Source organism: Heterodontus francisci, chromosome 16 (genome assembly GCF_036365525.1).
Source record: "Heterodontus francisci isolate sHetFra1 chromosome 16, sHetFra1.hap1, whole genome shotgun sequence".
Lineage (NCBI taxonomy): Eukaryota > Metazoa > Chordata > Chondrichthyes > Heterodontiformes > Heterodontidae > Heterodontus > Heterodontus francisci.
Window position 1 is genome coordinate 62,548,776 of NC_090386.1, and position 19,180 is coordinate 62,567,955.

The following is a 19,180-nucleotide window of genomic DNA, read 5'->3' on the forward strand; positions in this document are numbered from 1 at the left end:
ATGTTCATGTGGCAAAATCATGTGTGCCTCAGTCTTGGCAGGTGGGGGGTTTGCCTGACAGCCACCAACAAATATCAAACACATCATCATTTCAGTCAAAGTTCTGAGAAAAATCAAGTGGCACATAATCCTACATAGCTGTCATTCACCAGCCTTTTCATCATTTAAAAAGGACATCTGGGAACCAGTACTTTCAGCCAAATGGGGTTTGAGTGGGCTTCTAGCATTCTGGTTTGCACTGCAATTCTATCACACTTTCCATTCTGAACAATTCAACTGACTCTGAAAATTCATTTTAATAATGCTCCGACAATACCCACAATTACCTTAAAAATGCCATGTCATGAAAAAACTATTTTTCCTTTGTACAGCACATTTTCTAAGTCTTAAACCCAGAACTCCATTTTAGCTAATTTATAAAGTCCAAACTTTTCCTGCAGCCTTTCTGCAAAATGCACACTGGAAGCTAAGTGTTGCACCATCAATGACTTCACTTATCGAAGTAAAATAAACCATATTTTCCAATTTTAAATTAAATTCGAGGCTCCAAATCCTTCCTTTCTTTCTTTGGCCTCCTTGTCTCAAGACACAATGGGTAAGCGCCTGGAGGTGGTCAGTAGTTTGTGAAGCAACGCCTGGAGTGGCTATAAAGGCCAATTCTAGAGTGACAGACTCTTCCACAGGTGCTGCAGATAAAATTGGTTGTCGGGGCTGTTACACAGTTGGCTCTCCCCTTGCGCTTCTGTCTTTTCTCTGCCAACTGTTAAGTCTCTTTGACTCGCCACACTTTAGCCCCGCCTTTATGGTTGCCCGCCAGCTCTGGCAATCACTGGCAACTGACTCCCACGACTTGTGATCAATGTCACAGGACTTCATGTTGCATTTGCAGATGTCTTTAAAGCGGAGACATGGACGGCTGGCGGGTCTGGTACCAGTGACGTGCTCGCTGTACAATGTGTCCTTGGGGATCCTGCCATCTTCCATGCGGCTCACATGGCCAAGCCATCTCAGGCGCCGCTGTCTCAGTAGGGTGTATATACTGAGGATGTTGGCCGCCTCAAGGACTACTGTGTTGGAGATACGGTCCTGCCACCTGATGCCAAGTATTCTCCGGAGGCAGAAAAGATGGAATGAATTGAGACGTCGCTCTTGGCTGACATACATTGTCCAAGCCTCGCTGCCAAAGAGCAAGGTACTGAGGACAAAGGCTTGATACACTCGGACTTTTGTGTTCCGTGTCAGTGCGCCATTTTCCCCACACTCTCTTGGCCAGTCTGGACATAGCAGTGGAAGCCTTTCCCATGCGCTTGTTGATTTCTGCATCGAGAGACAGGTTACTGGTAATAGTTGAGCCTAGGTAGGTGAACTCTCGAACCACTTCCAGAGCATAGTCGCCGATATTGATGGATGGAGCATTTCTGATGTCCTGTCCCAGGATGTTAGTTTTCTTGAGGCTGGTGGTTAGGCCAAATTCGTTGCAGGCAGCCGCAATCCTGCTAAGTGTTGCACCATCAATGACTTCACTTATATAAGTAAAATAAACCATATTTTCCAATTTTAAATTAAATTAAATTCTGGGCTCCAAATCAGACTCCAAAATACTGGACTAAAAGCAGGGGTTACGGAGGACCGAGTGTCAAATCCAAAGTACCACCCTTGCTTTGCCCCTAACCTGGAATCAGACCAACACAAAAAGTTGTTGCTACGTTTAAGACTCTCCAAACCAAACTACTGAGAAATTCACACAAGTAAATATCAAACACTCACTTTCTCCTCTTCTCTCTTTCAGTTCCACTTACCAAGCTCCAGAGAGTTTGGTCAAAGATTGGCAATAGCCAAGGCTTGGGGGTTCCTGAAAGTGTATTATACTGGATTTTAACCACCTAAAACCACAAGGCTTACCAGTGCAAAGTTACCTGCCAGATCAGACCACTATCAATTAAAGCATATAGCTTGCAGGGTTATCTGGAGCTGACTGGAAAGAACTTGAGCTCTCCATGACAAATTTACCCCTCATTGCGTATAAGCAAAGCTAAAAAAAAGTACACAGGACTATGCCAACCTTTCTGGCTCAGATGGCCAGAGGGTTGGCTCAAATTGCAATTCTTCCATCAGGTGTACTGTATTACAGCCAACATGATAGCCAAGATGTTCCACTTAGCCCTGCTCTCTCTTTGCCTCCTTCTCCACCATTGACAGCCACACCTGATGATAGTCACTGGTTGGTCATTAGACAACTACAGAGTAGGAGTTTGAGTACTCCACTTGGAAGACAGAAAACTTCAAGCATTTCTCAAAACACACATCATCATCCACCCAAACACATCATGAGTAAACACATGGTTCCACCAGTTAAGATGCAGAGCAACAACTGCTTACTTCTTGCACCCAGTTATGACAGGCATCAAACCTTGGAGATCGAAGCAAATCATTTTATAACCAGCCTTGAAATAACACCTTCTGCCAAGGCTTAGAATTTCCTCATCAGCTGTGTGACAGATGTGCCTTCAGCGTGGTGCAAAGACTGATACATGGCAGATTATGATATGCAGCCACCTTGATGTTCTAGGCATCAACATGCAATGCCTGCACGAGGCTACTTGAACACATCTGCTAAATGCATTTTCTTGTAGAAGTAGTTTTGAAAAAGTGATGCATCTGCTGTGAGGTTAACTGTCCCTCTTGGGTGCTGAGTGACAGTCTCATGTAGGCCAGAGCGCTCTCACTGCAATAACTTCCCTTTTCTAACCAGAAATTCATCTGTCAACTTGGTTTTTGCACATATGCCACATGGAACTCTTTGCATGCCATTAACTTATAAAATGTTCAGGACTACTATTTGGATACATCTTATATGCCACAAGTTTAACCAACATGAGGACTCGCAGTTACTGAAAAAAAAAGATAGAAAATCCAAAAGCACCTTAGATCACTCAGCGAAGCCATGGCAAACTCTGCAAGCTGACAGACATATATCAGAACCTCAGGTACTGACCAAACAATTGGGACAAATGTTCCCGGTGTTTTTCAGTCAATACCTTCAGGATTCCCATTTCAATGGTGAAAAGCCATATACAGCATTTAACTGCAGCCAGCACCATATCCCACTGTTAGGTCCACTTTTGGATGGTCAGTAGAGATTACCTGATTCCCAGATGAGTCCAACAAACAAGCAATGCAGTTCTTTCAGTAATGCCTGGAATGGGCACTTCTATGATGATCCTTGAAGATACCAAAGATATCACTGATGAAACTGGCCAATCTGGCTTCATTCTCAATAGTTTTAGCAGGCCTCTATCAACACAAGTGTCTCAGAGCTGGAGAAAGCAGCTCATATAAAATCTACAATTTTTTTTTTATATTCATTCATGGGATGTGGGCGTTGCTGGCTAGGACAACATTTATTACCCATCCCTAATTCCCCTCGAGAAGGTGGCGGTCAGCTGCCTTCTTGAACCGCTGCAGTCCATGTGGTGTAGGTACAACTACAGTGCCATTGGGAAGAGAGTTCCAGGATTTTGACCCAGCAACAGTGAAGGAACGGCGGCGATACTGTTCCAAGTCAGGATGGTGTATGGCTTGGAGGGGAACTTGCAGGTGGTGGTGTTCCCATGCATCTGCTGCCCTTGTCCTTCTAGGTGATAGAAAAGTCACAGGTTTGGAAGGTGCTATCTAAGGAGCTTTGGTGCATTGCATCTTGTAGATGGTACATACTGCTGCCACTGTGTGTCAGTGGTGGAGGGAATGAATGTTTGTGGATGGAGTGTCAATCCAGAGGGCTGCTTTGTCCTGGATGGTGTCGAGCTTCTTGATTGTTATTGGAGCTGCACTTGTCCAGGCAAGTGGAGAATGTTTCATCACACTCCTGAATTGTGCCTTTTAGATGGTGGACAGGCTTTGGGGAATTGGGAGGCGAGTTACTCATCACAGGATTCTTAGCCTCTGACCTGCTGTTGTAGCCACGGTATTTATATGGCGACTCCAGTTCAGTCTCTGGTCAATGGTAACCCCCAGGATCTTGATAGTGGGGGATTCAGCAATCGCAATGACTCTGAATGTCATAGAATCATATAATCATAGAAAGTTTAAAGCACAGAGAGAAGCCACTTGGCCCATCATTCCTGTGCCAGCCGAAAAACGATCCACCTTTTCTAATCCCACCTTCCAGCATTTAGTCTGTAGCTCTGCAGATTACAGCACTTGAGGTGCATATCCGGACTCCTTTTAAATGAGTTGAGAATCTCTGCCTCAGCTACCCTTTCAGGCAGTGAGTTCCAGACCCCCACCACCCTCTGGGTGAAAAAGGTTTTTCCTCATCTCCCCTAATTTTTCTACCAATCACTTTAAATCTATGCCCCCTCGTCACTGACCTCTCTGCTACAGTAAATAGACCCTTCACCTCCACTCTAACCACGCCCTTCAAAATTTTGTACATTTCAATCAGATCTCCTCTCAGCCTTCTCTGTTCCAAGGAGAACAACCCCAGCCTATCCAATCTTTCCTCATAGCTGCATGTTTCCAGTCCTGGCAGCATCCAAATAAATCTCCTCTGTACCCTCTATAGTGGAATTACATCCTTTCTGTAATGAGGTGACCAAAACTACATACAGTACTCAAGTTGTGGCCTAACCAAAGAGTTATACAGTTCCAGCAAAACCTCCCTGCTCTTATATTCTATACCGCAGCTAATAAAAGAAAGGATTCCATATGCTTTCTTAACCATCTTATTGATCTGTCCAGCTACCTTCAGGGAACTGGGGACATTCACTCCAATGTCCCTCACTTCCTCTACACTTCTCAGTATTTTCCCATTAATCGTGTATTTCTTTGCCTTGTTTGACCTCCCCAAATGCTCAAACTTCTCCAGGTTGAATTCCATTTGCCACTTTTCTGCCCATCTGACCAGACCATCAATCTTCCTGCAGCCTACAGCTATCCACCTCACTATCTACCACACGGCCAATGTGTCATCTGCAAACTTCTTGATCATGCCCTCTGCATTTACATCCAAATCGCTTATACCACAAAAAAACAGGGGACCCAGTATTGAGCCCTGCGGAATACCACTAGAAACAGCCCTCCAGTCGCTAAAACACCCGTCAATTACCCTTTGTTGCCTGCCACTGAGCCAATTTTGTATCCACCTTGCTGCATTTCCCTGGATCCCATGGGATTTTATTATTTTTTTTAAACCAGTCTGCCATGTGGGACCTTGTCAAAAGCCTTGCTAAAATCCATGTAGACCACATCAACTACACTACCCTCATCTACCTTCCTTGTTACTTCTTCAAAAAATTTGATCAAGTTGGTCAAACAATATCTTCCCTTAACAAATCCATGCTGACTATCCTTGTTTAACCTATGCCTTTCTAAATGACAGTTATCCTACCTCTCAGAATTGATTCCGAAAATTTGCCTACTACGGAGGTTAGACTGACTGGCCTGTAATTATTGGGTCTATCCCTCGCTCCCTTTTTAAACAGAGGTACAACCTTAGTAGTCGTCCAATCCTCTGGCACCACACCTGTATCCGGGGAGGACTGGAAAATGATGGTCAGACCTTCTACGAGTTCCTCTCTTGCTTCTTTTAATAGCCTAGGGTATATTTCATGTGGCCCTTATGATTTATCAACTTTCAAGGATGCAAATCCCTGAATACTTCCTCTCTCCCTTGTTCATCACATTCAGTCCTTCACACTCCGCCTCCTTAACTACAATATCTGCATCATCCCCCTCTTTTGTGAAGACAGACGCAAATATTCATTAAGAACCATACCAACATCGCCTGCCCCTACAGGTTACCTTTTTGGTCTTTTATAGGCCTGGCTCTCTCCTTAGTTATCCTTTTGCTCTTAATGTATTGATAAAACATCTTTGGGTTCACCTTAATTTTGCTCGCCAATATTCTTTCATGCCCTCTCTTTGCTTTACTAATTTCCTTTTTGATTTCACCCCTCCACTTTCTAGAAAGCGGAGAGGAGTTTTGAGTTCTCGGTGTCATACATAAGCTTTCCTTTTCTGCCTTATCTTACCCTGTAGGCTTCTTGATATCCATGGGGCTCTAGATTTGGCCATTTCACCCTTGTTCTTTGTGAGAACATGTTTACTCTGACCCCCTTGAATCTCCCCATTGAATGCCTCCCACTGCTCTGACACTGATTTACCTTCAAGTAGATGTTTCCAGTCCACTTTCGCGAAATCACTACTCAGCTTAGTAAAATTGGCCTTGCCCCAATTGAGAACTTTAACTCCTGTTCTATCCTTGTCCTTTTCCATAATTATGTTAAAATTAACGGAATTATGATCACTACCACCAAAATGCTCTCCAACTGCCACCCCTTCCACCTGCCCATCTTCATTTCCTAAAACCAAGTCTACAACTGCATCCTCTCTTGTTGGACTTGCTACATACTGGGCAAAAAGGTTCTCCTGAATGCACCTCAAGAATTCTGCTCCCTCAATTCTTTTCACACTAAAACTATCCCAGTTAATATTGGGGTAGTTAAAATACCTTACTATTATTTCCCTATTGTTCTTGCACTTCTCAGAGATTTGCCTACATATCCGCTCTTCTATTTCCCTCTGTTTGGGGGTAGAGCATGGCTACCCGACCCTAACCCAACAACACGTGTCAGGTTCGGGTCTGGTCACTCTTCCGGGTCCGGCATTCGGGCTCAGGTCAGGCTGGGTCGGACACAGTGACAGCCAGGACGTCAAGGTGGGAAACACTCTGCACTAGTCTGCAGTGAGCGATTACATCCAAGATAGAGCACAACCTCTTTAATATAATCAACTTTATTCCGGTGGTCAGGTCGGGCGAAGGAAAAAATGAAAGGACTCGGGTCGGGTGTGGTTCTGTCGGGCTCGGGTCCGGTTTCATTTGCAGACCCAAGCAGGGCTTTATTTGGGGGTCTATAGTACACTCCTAGCAGTGTGATTGCCCTTTTTTTGTTCTTTAGCTCAATCCATATGGCCTCATTTGATGAACCTTCCAACATACCATCCTTCCTCACAGCTGTAATAGTTTCCTTCACCAAAATTGCCACTTCCCCTCCTTTCTTATCCCCCTCCCTATTGCATCAGAAAACCCTGTAACCAGGAACGTTGAGCTGCCATTCCTGTCCCTCCTTAAGCCATGTTTCTGTAATAGCTATAATATCAAGGGCAGATGGTTAGATTCTGTCTTGTTGGAGATGGTCATTACCTGTCACTTGTGTAGCATGAATGTTACTTGCCACTTATCAGCCCAAACCTGGATATTGTCCAAGTCTTGATGCATTTCTACATGGACTGCGTCAGTACCTGAGGAGTCGTGAATGGTGCTGAACATTGTGCAATCATCAGCGAAAGCAAACATCCCCACTTCTGACCTTATGATTGAAGGAAGGTCATTGATGAAGCAGCTATAGATGGTTGGGCCCAGGACACTACTCTGTGGAACTCCTCTAGTGATGTCCTGGAGCTCAGATGATTGACCTCCAACAACCACAACCATTTTACTTTGCGCTAGGTAAGACTCCAACCAGCGGAGTTTTCCTCCTGATTCCCATTGACTACAGTTTTGCTAGGGCTCCTTGATGCCATACTCGGTCAAATGCTGCCTTGATGTCAAGGGCAGTCACTCTCACCTCTGGAGTTCAGCTCTTTTGTCCATGTTTGAACCAAGGATGTAATGAGGTCAGGAGCTGAGTGGCCCTGGCGAAACCCAAACTGAGCATCACTACGCAGGTTATTGCTGAGCAAGTGCCGCTTGACAGCGCTGTTGACGACACCTTCCATCACTCTACTAATGGTCGAGAGTGGACTGTAATTGGTCGGGTTGGATTTGTCCTGCTTTTTGTGTACAGGACATACCTGAGCAATTTTCCCATTGCCAGGTTAACGCCTGTGTTGTAGCTGTGCTGGGACAGCTTAGCTAGGGGCGCGGCAAATTCTGGAGCACAAGTCTTCAGTGCTAGTGCCCGAATGTTGTCACGGCCCATAGCCTTTGCAGTATCCAGTGCCTTCAGTTGTTTCCTGACATCACGCGGAGTGAATGGAATTAGCTGAAGACTGGCATCTGTGATGCTGGGGACTTCAGGAGGAGGCCGAGATGAATCAGTCACTCGGCACTTCTGGCTGAAGATTGTTGCAAATGCTTCTGCCTTATCTTTCGCACTGATGTGCTGGGCTTCCTCCATCACTGAGGATGGGGATATTTGTGGAGCCTCCTCCTCCAATTATTTTTGTTTAATTGTTCACCACCATTCACGACTGGATGTGGCAGGACTGCAGAGTTTAACTCTGTCTATCACATGCTACGTACACTGTTTGGCATGCAAGCAATCCTGGTTGTAGCTTCACCAGGTTGACATCTCATTTTGAGGTATACCTGGTGCAGCTCCTGGCATGCCCTCCTGCACTCTTCATTGAACCAGAGTTGGCCCCCCGGCTTGATGGTAATGGTAGAGTGGGGGATATGCCAGGCCATGAAGTTACAGATTGTGGTTGAGTACAATTCTGCTGCTGCTGATGGCCCACTGCGCCTCATTGATGCCCAGTTTTGTGTTGCTAGACCTGTTTGAAATCTATCCCATTTAGCATAGCAGTAGTGCCACACAACACGATGGAGAGTATCCACAATGTGAAGATGGGACTTCGTCTCCACAAGGACTGTGCGTTGGTCACTCCTACCAATACTGTCAACAACAGATGCTTCTGTGGCAGGTAGATTGGTGAGGACAAGATCAAATATGTTTACCCCTCTTGTTGGTTCCCTCACCACCTGCCACAAACCATGTCTAGCAGCTCTGTCCTTTAGGACTCGGCCAGGAGACGTGCTACTGAGCCATTCTTGGTGAGAGACATTGAAGTCCCCCACCCAGAGTACATTCTGCACTCTTGCCACCCTCAGTGCTTTCTCCAAGTGCTGTTCAACATGGAGGAATACTGATTCATCAGCTGGGGGGGGGGGGGGGGGGGGGGGCGGGGATGGGTGGGTAGGTGGTAATCAGCAGGAGGTTTCCTTGCCCATGTTTGACCTGATACCATGAGACTTCATGGTGTCTGGAGTCGATGTTGAGGACTCCCAGAGCAACTCCCTCCACTGTGCTGCCACCTCTGGTGGGTCTGTCCTGCTGGTGGTACAGGACATACCTGGGGAATGGTGATGGCGATGTCTGGAACATTGTCTGCAAGGTATGATTTGGTGAATATGACTGTCAGGCCATTGCTTGACTCGTCTGTGGGACAGCTCTCCAAACTTTGGCACAAGTCTCCAGATGTTAATAAGGAGGACTTTGCAGGGGCCAACAGGGCTGGGTTTGCCGTTGTCATTTCCAGTGCCTAGGTGAATGCCAGGTGGTCCGTTCAGTTTCATTCCTTATTGACTTTGTAGCGGTTTGATACAACGGAGAGGCTTGCTAGGCCATTTCAGAGGGCATGTAAGAGTCAACCACATTGCTGTGGGTCTGGAGTTACATGTAGGCCAGAGAAGGTAAGGACAGCAGATTTCCTTCCCTAAAGGACATCAGTGAACTAGATGGGTTTTTTCGACAATGGTTTCATGGCCATCATTAATTCCAGATTTATTAATTGAATTGCAATTCCACCTTCTGCGATAGTGGAATTCGAACCCATGTCTCCAGATCTATACCCTAGGTCTGAGTTACTAGTCCAGTAATAATACCACTATGCCACCGCTTCCCTGCAATTCAGCTACCTACTCCCACAAATCCCCTACATCAGCCTGTGCATCATGGGCAGCTCTGAAATAAGTCGGCAGTTCACACCACTTATCTCAAAAGATCACCACCATCCCCCCAAAAAACTCCATTTAGAGCAGACTTCAAGAATCTGGCACAAAATGTCATCCACACTTGACAGCCAACCAATAAGCCAGACAATGAAGTATGAAACATATTGCCACTCAGCCAACTGATGGGGACGGGGGGTGGGGGGGGGGGGGTGGAGAAGAAGTGGAGAAATAGGATAGACAAGAGAGGGAAACTCTCACCACTGTTGCCTCACATCCATTACAAATCAGATTCCAGGTGAAGCCTTAATCTAGCTTTCCCAAAATATACAATCAGGATTGGAGATCTGAAATTAGTTGCCCTGTCGGTTTGTTCAAAAGATACTGCAAATTAAGTCAGGTTGATTTAGGTCCCAAAAGACTGCTCGAGGGGCTGCGGCCAAATGCTTAGATGTTGAATCAGGAAGGACGGAGACTGATTTACTGCGCCTCCCTTTAACCTCATTGTGTCTGCAGAGCGCGCATTTGACTTTACACAAACCATATGGCACACCTTTCAGCTCCCAGTACGCCTCATCGGCAGCAAACGAACCTGCTAATCGATGTCGCTCTGTTTCAACAGGAAACCACAGAACAACAAGTGGGCTTAATTTTACACCAAAAATGAGGATACATCAAATCAATTTCGCAATCACTCTCCCACAATAATCGATTAGAAAAAATTATTGAAAATGGTTCAGACAGAATTCGAAAAAGGTGGAAGATGTAGAATTGATATTTCGGTTTAGTAAATGTCCAACAATACTTGAAACATTAACGTTTCAGGGGTTTTCACCCATTCTTGGGCTTTTTGTAGCTGAAACCCACTCCAAGATGTACATTGATTCCACGTACATTATTAATGTTGGTCCCAAGCAGCTTTCAGATGCCCGATGGATCGATTCCTCATTCTAACTGAGCTCGCTGATGAATTGGTGCAACTTCACTGCGCTAAAATTAATCAGACTACAGGAACTTGAAGCGCCACTTCCCCAAATTACAATTTCGAAGCCTTTTTAACAAAGTATCTTACAGTTATGTTGGCCCTAGCAGCCAGTACATCAGCTTCAAAGGCAAGTTTGACTCTTGACACAAGAGTTTCAAATGACAACAATAGCAGCAATTTAGGAGTTAGTAGGTTAGTAATTGAAAGGGAATGGCAAAGCCTTACCATCTGAAATTAAACTGGCGCTACCATTATGTTAGTACACCCACTGTATCATATTAACCTTGATTTATTGATTCCACACCCGATGAAGTAAAAGAACTAGAGACTTTAGAACAGCGGGACTGATTTTTAAAAAAAACACTTACAGACTTAAGAAATTTTAAGGACCCCACGTAGTCCCTCTCCGTTTTTAAAATCTCATTCATCACACAAACTCGTAAACGAAGCTGTCGATCCGTGTCCCTTCCACTCGCCACTCCATTTTCTTGGTGACTTTCTTCATCCATGTTCCAGTGCTACTAGAAGTAATCAAGACGGTTGAAAAAAAAAGACGAGAATGCAGATTTCGACTGCTCCACAACTAGCGGCTTCTCTAAACCACTTCGGAATCACTTTGGTTTAGATCCACTCTCATTTTGCAATACGGTTTTGACCATATGGAAAATACTTGGTTGAGTGAGCTGGCTTTCCTATTCCGTTCTGCTTAAAAACACAAGAGATTCCAAGGGAGCAGGGCACTGTTTTCCTGCTCTTTTCAGAAATCCCAACTGCACTCCGTTAGAAGTCACTTTTCAACATGAAACTGATCAGTTATTGCACATTTGTCCTGAAACTTCCGCCGGACTTGCTTTCAGGGGGCAAAAGAATGCCATAAACAAGCACCATAACACAATCCCAGAGAGAAGATGGAAGTGACGGGCAACAAATTGCCGAAATCTGCAGCAAATGCTACCGTCGAACCAAATTCCGCTTTTTTTACCAATGAGACAACAGGCACATGCTCAGGAAACCGAGTGAAGGGACCGTCGCCAAAATCTCATTTAAAACACAAATGGAATCGTGCAGCCCAAAAGCAACTCAGCTTAAATGAGAACACGTCGACATCGAAAAGTTCAATTTTTTCGAAATAATAAGTTATTTTCTACCTTTGCCAGATTCAGATGAGGAGATTCGCATATCGAGAACAAAAGGCTCTGCTTTATTCGGTCAAACCTTTTGCAGACTCGAGGTGTTCGAAGTTAACAAAGCTGCCAGTGCAAGGCATAAATTTGACCAGTTTATAATAACTAAACTAGCTTTTACAGCAAATGTATTGTAAGACAAAGTTTTACCAGCTGACGTTGTATTTTATTTTATAGTTCAAATAATTCTAGAAAAGGGAACTACCTCTCAATACGCCAGACTCTGAAAATTGTAATATTAAAGACGGTCCCTTACTTTTAGATTTCGCGTTACCTATAATTCTGTTGCTCTGTTCCACAACATGATTCTTGTTTGTCAGCGAGGAAGCATGCATAAATATAAAGTGGAGTTTATTTAATTTTTATTAGGACGTAAGTAACACATAGGGAGAAACTCAGAAACACGAATAATTAATATTCGTAAGACTATGTACCTTTTACTCTAGAGGGCGATCTTTACAGATGTATTTTACAGACCAATCTCAGTGACTGACTTGCATAAAACCTTGACAATCCTCAGCTGCAAAGAAAACCTCCCGTACTATCAAAAGACTGTGAAAATTAAGAACACCTAAGTAAAATAAGGCTGTTTTGCTTCGAACTGCATCGGATTTGAATACAAATATAAATTAGTCTGTTTTCCCCTCTGGTGAAATAATGTGACTGATACTTAGCCAAATGTCAAATCAATGAATTATGAAAAAAGCGTAGAAAAACTTATCTCAATCCTTGCAAGGAATCAAATGAGAGGATTCTTGGAGAGATATGCAAGATACTAAGCGGAATAACATTTTTGTCAAACAATGCTGGCATAAATTGGTAAACGGCAATTTCAACAATGATGTGAGAAAGCACTTTTCCATCCTGGGGTGATCTTTTGGCTAGGTTTGTGGAGTTGAACAGCAAGTCAAGTACTCTATTTTAGAGAGGCTAGTGGGGTGACACCATCATACCGAACACCAAATATTCTGCAAGCACCATCTTAAATTTGAGAGGGTGCCACTGATGAAACATCTCCTAGCTGTGTGATCCAGGTGACCAAAAATGAGCATCTAGGGAAACGTGCAGCCAAAAATCGTGGACTACCTCAAGTAACGATAAGGTGCCTTCAACCTTGCGCACTGCCTAGCAGTCAGTGCTGTGATGGAGGGACTAGAGGTTCGTTGTAGGATCGAGCCAGATGACTTTCCTCATCTGTATTTAGCTATGGGATAACCTGTTCAGCTTGAGCAACTACACAATCTGACACCACAACCAATTGAAATACTTAGGTTGTTTAGGTGAGTGTAGGGCACAAAGTCAAATCATTATGCCAGTTTAACTGATTTAGTTAATTTAGGGTACTACCAATCTATAGCAGGAAGTGTGTAACTCAAATATCCATGATGTATTTATGGTGGACCATTTCTGAATCTAGTGTTACTTTTTCAGGTTCAAATGCTTTCAGGCTAGTTAAATTGCACAGTTTGCATCAATACTCTGGCTTCATATTGATGCAAACAATACAATGTAGTTTGGGTGCCAAGTACCCAGAAAGCAAAGTGAAGCGGAGTGAGAAAATCTCCAGAAGGTGTCTTACATTGCTTCAGCTTCATACAGGCTGCAGTCTGACTGTTCACTAATGTTTTGAATCTTTTAAGTGTTACCAGTCCGCTCTCTGCTAAGATTCAAAATTTAAAACATGCAGTGCTCACAAGTGAAATGCTGCATATAGCCATTCCATTTCAATGGCTTGAGATGGACACATACTTGGCAGTATAACTCAGGTTTGTAAATTCAACATTACTCTCAGCCATAAGAGATGAGAGAACAATTACAATACACAGCTAACATTCCTTCGACTACAGAATAAAATTAACATTCCAATAACATGAATCCCATGCCCGTTAGAAATGCCTGCTGCAACTACTGTTAAGATATTATACTACCAACACTCCAGTAAGTAAACCAGCATACAATTTTACTTTTCTGAAAATAAATTCATGACCCTTAAATGTTACATCACCAGATCACACCATTTGGTCCATCGTAATTCAAACACACAGAATAGCCCAAAAATCTTCCCACTGAAGCATCTAATTGGTTCTTAAATGGTTGCAGGGTTTTCAGTTCTACAAGTCTATCTAGAATTCCATTCCATGTATTGTTCAGTCTTTGTATGAAAAATAACTTGCTGATATCCATTCCAAATTTTCCTTATATTAGCTACTTTTATTAGTAGCCCTTTGTCTGATTCTTGCATTTTAATTTTAAATAATTTTATGGATTTATCTTTTCCATGTCATTTATGTTTTTAAGTATCTCTGTGAGATTACCTTTCTGATGCTTCCTTTCACAGCTGAAAAGTTTCTGCAGTCTTTCCTGATAGGCTTGAGTGAAGTATCCACGCCGACATGGACTGGTTGGGCCAAATGGCCTTTTTCAATATTAATTTCATGGGATGTGGGTGTCATTTGTTGCCCATTCATAATTGCCCCTGAGAAGGTGATAGTGAGCCGCCTTCTTGAACTGCTGCAGTCTATCTGGTGTGGGTACACCCACAGTGCTGTTAGGGAGGGTGTTCCAGGATTTTGACCCAGCGACAGTGAAGGAACTGCGATATTTTCCAAGTCAGGGTGATGTGTAGCTTGGAGGGGAACTTGCAGATGGTGTTGTTTCCACATGTCTGCTGCTCTTGTCCTTCTAGGTAGAAGAGGTCGCAGGTTTGGAAGGTGCTGTTGAAGGAGGCATGTGAATTGCTGCAGTTCAGATTGTATATGGAGGGAGTGAATATTTAAGGTGGTGGATGGGGTGCCAATCAAGCGGGCTGCTTTGTCCTGGATGGTGTTGAGTTTCCTGAGTGTTGTTGGACCCACACTCAACCAGACAATTGGGGAGTATTCCATCACACTCCTGACTTGTGCCTTGTTGATGGTGGCCAAGCTTTGGAGAGTCAGGAGCTGGGTTACTCACTGCAGAATTCCCAGTCTTTGACAGTTCTTGTAGCCATAGTATTTATGTGGCTGCTCCAGTTCAGTTTCTGGACAATGGTAACCCCATGGATGTTGATAGTGTAATTCTATATAATTCTATGTACTAATTTAATCTAATTTAAGAATTGCGATACACCTGTTGTAAAGCCTGGCTACCCGACCGGAACTCAACTAGGCCCAACTACATGTGTAGGGTATGGGTTGGGTAGAAATTCCAAGTCCAGCGTTCGGGCTCGGGTCAGGTCGGGCTGGACAGTGCTGCTTCCGGAAGTCACAGGATTAGGCTTACCCATGATTCCCCACAACTCCATCTGCAGGAATAGCCTGATGCCGGAATAGATGAAGGATATTCATGTCGGGTCAGGTCTGGTGCAAAAAAATTAAAGGACTCGGGCTCAGGTCAGGTTTGGGTTGGCTGTGGTCGGGTTGGGCTCGGGTCGGGTTTAAATTTTATACCCGAGCCAGGCTTTAGCCTGTTGCTCTTCTTTGCACTGTCTCCAGTGCTTGAATAATTCCTCTGTGTCTCAGTAGCAGCTTACTTCAGCAGCATCTCTCAGCCTTGTGACCAAAACCACAGTAAGGGATCAAGTTGAGCAAGGTGATGCGAATAACATCAACCTGCAAGTTTCCCTTCAAATCACACACTGTCCTAACTTAGGATATGTATTACCATTCCTCATTATCAGTGAGTCAAAATCCTGGAACTAACTATTATGGGAGCAGCATCAACACAAGGACTTCAGCAATTCAAGGAAAAATGCACAATCTTCTCAGGGCAACCAAGAATGGGCAATAAATATGGCCTTGCCAGAGTCACCCATTCTCCTGAACAAATTAAAAAGAACTGGACACAGTATTCAAGTTTGGTGTGGTCAGAGCACTACACAGTTTAATGATAACTTCCCCTGCCTTATATTCTGCTGTTTGGGCTATATAATTCAATATTCTCTTGGCTTGTTGATTGTTGCTCTGAAGGGGTGGATATTTAGACCATCAAGTCTACTAAGATCCTTAGGTATCTTTCAACTTCAACCTGAGTTAATTTAACATCATTCAGACAGCAAATATGTTGATCATTTTCCTTCCTATGTGGCAGACTTTACATTTGTTTGCATTAAATTTCATCTGCCATTGTTCTTCCCACTAACATCTTTAGTCCATCTCATGCTATAGTTTCTGAGCAGCTTCCTCTGAATCCACTGCTCTTAATATCATCTGAAAATTTGAACAATTTGGATTAGGTTTCTGTTATAAATTCTAAACAGTAGTAGTCCCAACATTCATCCCTGGGTACCCCACTCACTACTTACTCCTGCCCTGATGAAACTCCTCTAACATGTACCCATTCTTTTATACACTTCAGTCAATTTCTTAACCAGACCCACGATTTACCCTGATTCTCACAACATTGAATAAACTAATAGCCCTTTGTGTGAAACTTTACCATGTTCAATGGGTTTATTTCATGGTTTGTAATGTGTTTATTTTTAATAATTAGCATTTTCAAATAAAGTTCAGTATATATAAAAATATACTCTGAAATTGGGTGATTTGTCTTTCATTTCTTACTTGCTTTTTACCTTATATACTTGTTTCTTTTCCATGATGCTTTTTTTTCCAAATTCTACCTCTGAATTCATTTCTGTCCGTAATCTTTCCATGACTCTATTTCTTCCTATCAACCTCACCATCATCCTTTGCACACTTCCCATCTTTTATTCTCCTGCAATTATAGTGTGCTGCTTTGCTGCCCTTCTGCAGTTATGCAATTGTCCTATCTTAAATAGTCACATTACATGCTTCTCTCCTGCAAACTCAGTCTACTCCTGATAAAAACATGTACTTACATATTACTTTTCAAATATATGTTACAATGTTACTTACTGTTAATTCTGGTCTGTTGCTTGCAGAAAAAAATGGTTGCACTTTTTGAGGAAAAACCAAGATGTTGAAGGTGGCAGTTGATGGAGGTGTTTCACCAAAGCAAAATCAATAGCTCCTTTTCAATCAAGACCTTATATTTTTAAACAGTGCATAAAACATCATCACAAAATTGGGACAATAGGCATTAAAATAAAACTGACAATTTATCCAACAAAATCTGAATGATCAACAATTTAGAATACTTCACTTATAGTTTTGGACACATGGATAATTCCATTCATGTATTTACAAGCAATAGACAAGGCGATTTTACTTTAAAATTGACCTGCCTTAAATCAGAAAAATACAGTTTAAAAGATTCTTGCTTTACATTATTGTGAAACTGGCCAACTCCTGCACATCAAGCTGTCCAAAGTGCTGAAGGCAAGTTTGCATGTCACCAAGACAAGTTAGGAGCTAGCCTTTTGCTTAGCGTTAGCATTCCTGCCTCTGAGTTAGGAGATGCAGGCTTTGAATCCTGCTCTAAACAGTCCAGTGAGTGGAGACCAGAGGCTGGATTCTCATTCCAGGGTCCCGATCCTGACACAGGGCTGAATTCCCAGCCGGGAGCCCAGAATTGCTGGCAGCAGGACCATGGAAGCAATTTTTGAGGAGGTGGCATCCGAAAGCCCGGTCCAATAAAGGATGGTGGGTGGTCTCCCGAGGCTGAAGGGCCAATAGAAAGCCTCCAGCATTGACAGATTGGCAGTTCCACCGTCAGAGGTGGGAGCTGCCAATGTAGGTATGTGAAAGAGATGGAGGCACCGTCTGAAGACTTTTTAAAAACTTAAAATTGCAAAGAGGCCACAGCTGCCATCATGGAGGGGGAATCCCTCCACAGGAGGGTGTGGCTGCAGCTGTGGCCCTCTGCCAATCATGGTTGTAGGGGTGTTAAAGTGTAGGATGGAGCGCAGGTCCACTAGTCTGCCACAATGAGGTCGCCTCCATACCTCGGCCATGTTTCGACCTCAGCAGGGAGCCCACCTGCCGATTGGAAAATTCCAGTTGGCGTCAACAGAATGGCCTTATTCGGCATTTTAGGTTGCCTAATTGGCTACCCGCCTCTAGCAGGCCAGTAGCCATCGTCCATCAACTGCGCCCCGCCCCCCCAACCCTGATCAAGCCTGTTGAAAAATGGCCCGGAGGCGGGAAAATGCCTGCCCACCAGCCAGAAGCAGGAAATTGCAGGCCCTCAAGCCTCCATGCTCATCTCTGCAGCCCTTTGAAAATCCAGCCGAGAACTGTGGCTCTGAATTCTGGGTTGACAGCCAACAGAATATTTATGTCTGGTGGATGTGGGCTGTGGGAGCTCATAAAATAAAAAGATGGTTACAGCAGTAGAGGGACTGTAGACATCATGGTCTGTTTGATTCTTAATCAGTAGATGAAGCTTTCCACTACTTCATACTATTCTTCAAGGTAAATCTGTCTTTCTCCTTCATGTAAATACGTTACTTAAGACTTCCTTTTTCAACAACATCCCAAGAAGCTCCTTTCAGAGACTTCCTGTCATTGGTAGAAATCTATGACAAATACAAATGTTTTCTGAAAGCAGGAAGTGAGGAACAGGAACTTCTTGAAAACAGCTGTGAAAAAGTGAGATAAAGGGAGTAATTTTACTCCCTCCAAGTCGAGTGGGAAGGGGTATATATTTACCCATTTGTTTAATTTGTGAAACCTGACCATGTGAACGCACTGACATCCGGTTTAACTGCTGCAGGTTTGGGGGCATCAGAGTATCCCACTCTGAAGAGGCAGATCCATGAATATAATATTTAAATGAGGCTCTGTTTGCAGGTTTTGGCAACCATATAAATTTAGTGCTGGATGGATGGGTTTGCCAGGGCTCGAGAAACCCAGCAAATAAGGGGAGTAGGAACACTGTTTGCTGGCTAGGAGTAACAGGAGTGCTTCCCCTGGCCCCTCAAACAAACCTGTCGTGATCTGCGTCCCTCCCCATTATCTTCCAAACCCCCCATCTCCCAACAATCCTGCGATCTTCAGAACCCACTTCCATCTGTCAACCTCCCCCACTATATCCTGAGATGTCCCTCCCTCCCTCCTCAGTGTCTTGCTTAGCATCCCCCAGCCATGTCCCAACTTAGTCCTCCCTCCCTCGTTGCTGTAGTCCAAACCTTGCTGGAGACATCTACCACTAGTTTTCTTGCCTCTCAAGCTGGCCGTCTGTAGGACAGGAAATGGAGTAAAAAAATGTGAATGAAGGGCGGCACAGTGGCGCAGTGGTTAGCACCGCAGCCTCACAGCTCCAGCGACCCGGGTTCAATTCTGGGTACTGCCTGTGTGGAGTTTGCAAGTTCTCCCTGTGTCTGCGTGGGTTTCCTCCGGGTGCTCCGGTTTCCTCCCACAGCCAAAAGACTTGCAG

General features: G+C 43.9%; 1 protein-coding gene across 1 annotated transcript in view; it reads right to left on the reverse strand.

The window, feature by feature from the left end:
• prex1 (phosphatidylinositol-3,4,5-trisphosphate-dependent Rac exchange factor 1) overlaps positions 1 to 11,706 on the reverse strand; it is a 270,479-nt gene extending 258,773 nt beyond the window's left edge. Inside the window, exon 1 of the mRNA XM_068048258.1 lies at positions 11,087 to 11,706. Coding sequence (XP_067904359.1) covers positions 11,087 to 11,227 — 141 coding nt within the window. The 5' untranslated portion in view covers positions 11,228 to 11,706. The remainder of the gene's footprint in view (positions 1 to 11,086) is intronic.
• Between the last annotated feature and the right edge of the window lie 7,474 nt (positions 11,707 to 19,180).